This window comes from Callorhinus ursinus, unplaced genomic scaffold, assembly GCF_003265705.2.
Source record: "Callorhinus ursinus isolate GAN/ISIS: 27379988/994484 unplaced genomic scaffold, GSC_fseal_2.0 scaffold10, whole genome shotgun sequence".
NCBI lineage: Eukaryota > Metazoa > Chordata > Mammalia > Carnivora > Otariidae > Callorhinus > Callorhinus ursinus.
In genome coordinates, this window is record NW_027397072.1 from 2,730,849 (window position 1) to 2,738,023 (window position 7,175).

The 7,175-nt window shown below is 38.3% G+C and overlaps 1 protein-coding gene across 4 annotated transcripts in view; it reads left to right on the forward strand.

Annotated features, from left to right (window-relative positions):
* The window catches only part of DCDC2C (doublecortin domain containing 2C), a 137,021-nt gene extending 129,914 nt beyond the window's left edge, over positions 1 to 7,107 (forward strand). Inside the window, exons 10-12 of one of the 4 annotated variants that reach the window (XM_073896949.1) lie at positions 985 to 1,494; positions 4,317 to 4,686; positions 6,164 to 7,099. In XM_073896949.1, coding sequence (XP_073753050.1) covers positions 985 to 1,388 — 404 coding nt within the window. In that variant the 3' untranslated portion in view covers positions 1,389 to 1,494; positions 4,317 to 4,686; positions 6,164 to 7,099. Of the gene's footprint in view, positions 1 to 984; positions 2,175 to 4,316; positions 4,687 to 6,163 lie in introns of those variants that run through there. The other 3 variants (XM_073896947.1, XM_073896950.1, XM_073896948.1) reach the window with 3 other exon arrangements.
* The last annotated feature ends 68 nt before the right edge of the window (positions 7,108 to 7,175 follow it).

Below are 7,175 nucleotides of genomic sequence, written 5' to 3' on the forward strand. Positions count from 1 at the left end.
GGAGCGGGCGTGGGCTGCGCGGAAGGGACAGCGCTCCCTGAGATGACAGAGGCCTGGAGCGGGCGTGGGCTACTACTAGAAAGAGAATGGGCTTTGCAGGAAGATTCTTGGAGTTGACCACATCGACCAGATGTGGCCCCAGGCTGGATTTGAGGGGCAAGGATGAGGTCGGAGTTGGGGCTCTGGATTGGGCTCTAGGTCCTGCTTCTGCAAAGGAGAGAAAGAACAGGTTTTGAGGGAAGGGAACCGGTGAGCACATCGGTGAAGATCCCTGGCTTCTCTGAGGTTCTGTGAGGCCTCCCACTGAAGATGTTTTTCCACAGGGAATTTCAAATAGTTCTCGTTTCAAGTTCCAGGAGCAGCCTCGGATCCCCTATTCCCAATGGCCTGTATCACGACAGGAATAGATGGTATCATCGTTGACACGCGTGGTTTGCCGAGTGATTGTTTCAGAAGTACCTCGTAATCTTTCTGCTTCTATAGGTTGTTTTCATGTGTTGGTGCCTCTTCTGGAGAAAGAGTGGCTCTGGACTCTTCTGCACTCTGATTCTTTCTTTTTGATCTTACTAAAAGTGCCTTTTTTTTTTTTTTTTTTTTTTTTTTTACCTCAGTGACCTATAGAAAAAGCAAGAGCCTTCCCTATGGTTTTTCAGTTTTTAAATAACTAACAAATACGTCCTATTTAATATTTGGTAACATCATTTATACTTGCTTCTCTTAAGCTTCTCTGATACTATTACAGTCTACCTATTTTATGGTTGTTTAAGATCTTATTTCCAAGTGAGAGTAAAAGTGATAATGTATGTAAAGCACATTGTAAGTGTAATATCCTATGTGAGAATTATTTTTATTAAAATATTATCACTATCAATATGAAATCAATGATATAGTGCAATGTTTGTCATTTTATGATTTATTTCACTTGGTTTAGATGGCTACTGTGTTTATTGGTGATTTTGTTTTATTTTGTTTACTGAAAACAAGAAAAAGGACGATATGACATTCTAGAGGGAAAAAACACACCTATACTACTAGAAACCCCAGTAAAAATAGAAGACCAAAAAGAACCACCAATGGGACAACAATCACTAGAATCATCATCGACACAATCAGAAGAACAACCTGAGGAACAAGAATTGCTCAAAGAGCCATCTTGGGAACAACCATCTCAAGAACAGATACCTGAGAAGCAAGAATCATTTGAACAGCCATCCTTGGGACAAGCATCCCAAGGACAGATACTTAACAAACAAGAATCATTTCAACAGCCATCCTTGGGACAACCATCCCAAGAACAGATACCTGACAAGCAAGAATCATTTGAACAACCATCAGTGGGACAAAAAGAGATGACCCAGGGAGAAAAAACTAAACAACAAATACCATGAAAACAAAATATCAGCCAGGTTGTAAAGAACAACAGTCAGAAGCTAGAAAGGATCATAAAGCAAATGAAAATAAAATTAGACATTTTTTTCACATTATACAGAAGAGGTATGCTAGTACAATATTAAAATTGTGCATTTCATATTTTGGTGGCCAGAATTAAAAAAGAATGACTAAGACTAAATTCATCTGGAATTCCTTCTTCTGTTCCCTGAATGTAAAGCTGGAAGGGGAGGAAGTGATTAGTGAGACCTATGTATATTGCCACCTGTCTCAGACTTTCATTTCTTACAGTATCAGTCTGTATCTGGTATTCCAGAGTGACTCATCTGCCCTGAAAATGGCATATATTTACATAGTGATCTATGATTAATTTTTCCTATTTAAAAGTGAATTAAGGTATCTTGTAATTATACATATTATAATATACATCCAAGCACATATACATCACAAACACACACACACACACACACACACACACACGCCTTACATGTTAGAAATTGACAGTAGAACCCATGGAAAGGTACATTTTTGGTGATTAAGAGAATGGACTCTCAAGTCAGATTATACAAATTTAGCTTCTCCATTAAGTGTGTGAAATATGTTGTGCCTCCGTTTACTCATCCATAAATTGGGGCTAATAATCATACCTAATTCATAGGTTGTTGGGATAATTTAAAGCAATAATGTTGACTATAAAATGCTTAGGACAGTGCTGGACACATGGAAGGCACTAAAATGTGTTAGTTATTACTGTTACTTCATTTTGGTTGTTTTTGTTTGTTATTAAATGAGAAGACAAGCAGATTCTCTGCTGTGATTATTAGTGTATTTGACTCTTATGGTTAACTGAACTTCTTGCCTGCCAGAACAAAAATGGAAACAAGGATTTTAGGATCATCAAGGTCTTCACTGTTGTTAATTAGTTATATAGAGTTGGCTTGTGGATGGAGAAAGGAAAGCTATCATTTCATCATAATGATGGCTTCTTGATTTCTTGTTGGACATGCCCTGAGCATTTATGACACCGTAAGGAGAAAACTGTAATCACATGGAAACCACCATAGCTTTTTTGGTTAACTAATAAGTTTCTGGTGGAGAGTCCATCGATTCTGATCTAGCTTCAAGCTTAGTACATATTTTGGTGCTTGAAAAATAACTTTAGGATGGCATTTCCTGCTCCTTTTAGCCAGCTGCTTCTGTCCCAGTATCCTGTTGTGTGTCATCGTGTGAAGAGGATGGATTGGGGGTGAAAACTATGGGCCCAGTCCACGTGCCACCTTTGTTGACCATATGGTCCTGAACATCTACTTGTCCTTTCTGAGCATCACTTGTTTTCTGTAAAATGAGAATGTTAGAGCTGCGAGAAAATCTCGAGATGGCAGAGGTTACAGCAGGCATTGTTTCACGGTCATCACAGGGGGTTGGAGGCTGGTCCCGAGTTACGTGTGACTGTAGTTTTAGGTGGCAGGGGCAGGACTTGAACTTCCTTAAAAAAATTAGTTCTAAATCCATTATAATACTCAGCCTGCCTTAGTACAGAATTATTGTATGAATCAAATGAAATTAAGCTCTCTGAAATTCCTAGTGCTATCCTGGTGTAATATAGACTCTTTTAATTTTAATGGATACATGAATACTGCTTCCTATAAAATATCACATCTGGATGATGTTCACGTTTGGAGTGCAGTTTGAGGGAGGTCTGGGTGCCCGGGGGATGGACTGTTTAATTCCCTTCAGAGAGTTATTAAGTATTAAAATCAAACAAAAAAAGCAGACCCAAGCAATGTCATGGCATCTTACCACATTTGAAATTGGGGGCTGAGGTTGGAAGGGGAGAAGATGGACAAAAGGTCATCTTCATATTATTTTATTTTATTCTATATTTTATTTTGTTTTTGATCTTAATTACAGTGTAGTTAGCATACAGTGTTATATTAGTTCCAGGTATACAGTACAGTGATTCAACCCTTCCGTCCCCGTCACCTATGTCCCCCATCCTCCCACCCACCCCCCTCTGGTAATTATCAGTTTGTTCTCTATAGTTCAGAGTCTGTTTTTTGGCTTGTCTCTTTTTCTCCCCCTTTGTTCGTTTGTTTTGTTTCTTAAATTCCACATATGAGCAAAATCTTAGGGTATTTGTCTTTCTCTGGCTTATTTCACTTAGCATAAAACCTTCTAATTCCATCCACGTTGTTGCAAATGGCAAGATTTCATTCTTTTTTATGGATGAATAATATTCCATTGTATATGTATATAAACACCACATCTTTATCCATTCATCTATTGACAGACACTTGGGCTGCTTCCATATCTTGGCTCTTGTAGGTAATGTTGCTATAAATATAGGGAGGCATGTATCCCTTCGAATTAGTGTTTTTGTATTCTTTGGGTAAATACCTAGTGCAGTTGTTACTACTGGGTCATAGGGTAGCTCTACCTTAACTTTTCGAGGTACCTCCCTACTGTTTTCCATGGTGGCCGCACCAGTTTGCATTCCCACCAACAGGGCACGAGGGTTCCTTTTTCTCTGCATCCTGACACTTGTTTCCTGTGTTTTTTATTTTAGCCATCCTGACAGGTGTGAGGTGATGTCTCATTGTGGTTTTGATTTGCAGTTCAGGAAGGGGGGTTCTTTAGATCAACCACTGAACTAATGAGATATAAAATAGTTACTGAAATAATTTCAAAATAAGTTTTCAAGGTTGTTTCTGTATCAGTACCTGCGTGGGAGCAAACTGCTGTTTCAATGCTCTGTGATTAGCTTTCATGCAATACTGTAGATTCTCAACATGCCAACGGTTGCTGTCTAGAAAAACACCCAGAATCTAGACTCTAACAGGAATGTCAGCTCTTGGGATCTGGGAATAAAATGTGGCCAGAGTAGTTTTGGGAAGTTCTCTTTTAACCTGCTTTTTTATGTCTTGCAGATGGCCTTGGAATGGAAACCAATAAAGTAAAAAAAATCACCTTTATATCTACTTGACACTCAGTTTTCCTTCAATCATGGTGCTTCCATCTCACATACGGACATTTTAAGAGCAAGAAAATAGCATCTGGGGTGAAATAAGCCCATGCACTTTGTCTTTTCAAAAGCTAAAGATGAGGGTTTTCCAACGGATTCCATAGTGTTATAATTCCTTTTCTTGGTGGTATTTCTTTTTAGTAAACATTTAAAAGAATGAAATGTAGTTCTTTATAATTAAGCCTCACAAAGACCATTCAAAAAACCAGAGGACTTTGGAAAAAACCTGTGCACACATTCCCCTCATTTGTTTTTCTTGGAATGTGTATAGGAAGGTATTGTTGAATTTTTAATTTTTTTTTTTTTAAGAGAGGGTGGGGAGGGGCAGAGGGAGAGAATCTTAAGCAGCGCAGAACCCAACACAGGGCTGGACTTATCATCCTGAGATCACGACCTGAGCCAAAATCAGGAATCAGATGCTTAACCGACTGAGGCACCCAGGCGCCCCTATTGTTGCATTTTTATATGGCTTGGTTCTCACAGAGGGGAATCTAGAACTGCTATATGATGTTCTAAGTATGAAAATAGTTTTACTTTCTGAACGATCAGTTCAAAATGAAAAGAAAGAATGTTCAAGTTAGGTGGGAAAATGATTGTATTAATTTATTTTCTTATTTTCATGAAGACAAAGGTAATACCCATGCAATTAAGTGCAAAGATTTAAGTTTTCTTCAGCAAAGACTTTAATGTCAACAAATGACATATGCCTTCAAATATCTCTATTCAGTTATGGACATTTGAAGAATTTGGGGATTAAGTTTTATTGTGTACACATACAGCTTTTATCTCTATTCTGCTCACATTCTAGTCATAGTTAAAGAAGCTATAGGCTCTTTACCTTTACGTTTTGGTAAAAAAAATCATGAGCTATCTACAAGGTGACATGTGCTCAGTAGAGACTTCGGTGTCCTCATCTTACAGGTAGTGGACTTTGTCATGTTAAGAACTTCAATGTATTTACTGTTATAATTATTGTTAAAGTAATTACAACCGTTGACAGTAGGCTCAATAGTGTCATGTTCTTGTATTTTTACTGATCTTAAAAATGTTTTAGAAGCTGGTCTGCATTAAAGTTTATTTAACTTCAAATGTCAACTTCCTAGATTGTTCTGAAACTCCTATTGCTTTTTTTTTTTCTGGAGCATACTCATTTTTATTTTATTTATATATTTATTTAATTTAAATTCATAGTAGTTAACATATAGTGTATTATTAGTTTCAGAGGTAGAGGTCAATGATTAATCAGTTGCATAGAACACCCAGTGCTCATTATATCACGTGCCCTACTTAATACCCATCACCCAGTTACCCCATTATCCCCCCCCCAGCAAATCTCAGGTTGTTCCCTAGAGTTAAGAGTCATTCTTATGGTTTGCTTTTTGAAGAAAGCCAGATTTTATGTGCCATATGGGTCCATTTTCAAAACCTTCAAAGAATTATAATAGTTTATAATCCCATTTTCATACATTCTAAGTCAAAACTAGTCTTTTTTAAAAAAGCTTTATTTATTTGAGAGAAAGCACACATGAGCAGGGGGAGAGGCAGAGGGAGAGGGAGAAGCAGACTCCCCGCCAAGCAGGGAGCCCGATGTGGGGCTCGATCTCAGGACTCCAGGATCATGACCTGAGCTGAAGGCAGACGCTTAACCCACTGCGCCACCTGGGTGCTCCTAAATCAAACTAGTCTTTTATAAAAAGTTGAACATGAACTTGTGTTTCCTTGTAGAGTGATTTTCTTGGTTCTACTTGTCAGGGTTGCTGTGTTGATCCCCAGAACCTCCACCAGTAGCAGGCTGCAGCCGGGCCACAGCTTGGAGTCTGTTCCTGGAGCACACCCGAATGGCTGAAGGTCTCAAACACTTGGAAACATGTAAAGGTTTTCAGGGACGTTTTTGCAAATTTAAAATGTGGTAAAACCCATTTGTTTCTCTGTTAATTAGATAATACTGTGTGTTTCTGTGTTTGTGGGAAAGATTGTTAAGAGAAGTAAGTCTTGTTTTGTTTGTTTTTTATTTAAGCCAGAAAGCAGAGCAGATTGGAACTCTGTTGTTTGCATTCCTTTTCTTGTCTGCCTAAGATACACTGACTAACAAAAACTTGCAGAGAAATAGCTTTCTTTTGAGTTGCAGAAATGCCCTCAGAAACATTAATGCCCGTATCTCCCCTACTCCCCTCCACCCGAGCGTCTTGTTTGCTGTTTTCTTCAGCCTAATGACTGTCTCTGTAAATTGTATGGACCTAAAAGTCCCCACTCCCGTCATTTCACTGATGGATCTCCTCAAAGTACTTGAGACTCCGCACTGGATCAGCAGTGGTCGAGTCATCCACCCCCATTGGCTTTTTGGGCTGATGCTTGGGCATTAGGAATATTTTGTACATTTTCCCCTTTGAATAATTTTCCCTTATATTGGTCTTTCTTTTCATGGAGGGACCGTTTAAAATATGGGGAATCTTATCACCACACTGAGCCCCTGCCACCATCAAGATTTCCTCCAGAATGAAGCTGTGAATTGCCAATCATATCTGGATTATACCTGGAATATGTGACTCTCCTCCTTTAAGTTGCTTGATCGATTTGCTAAATACATTTGATTGGGTTTATCTATTAAGTGAATAGAAAAAATAAAATCTAAACCTATGTTGATAAAAATTAAACTTTTTCATAATGATTTGATGAATCATTGCTATATGTTAGCCCCTGCCAGCAGGCTATCTACATGTAATGTAGTTACATTTTCAAGAATCAGTTTGATCACTAAAATAAT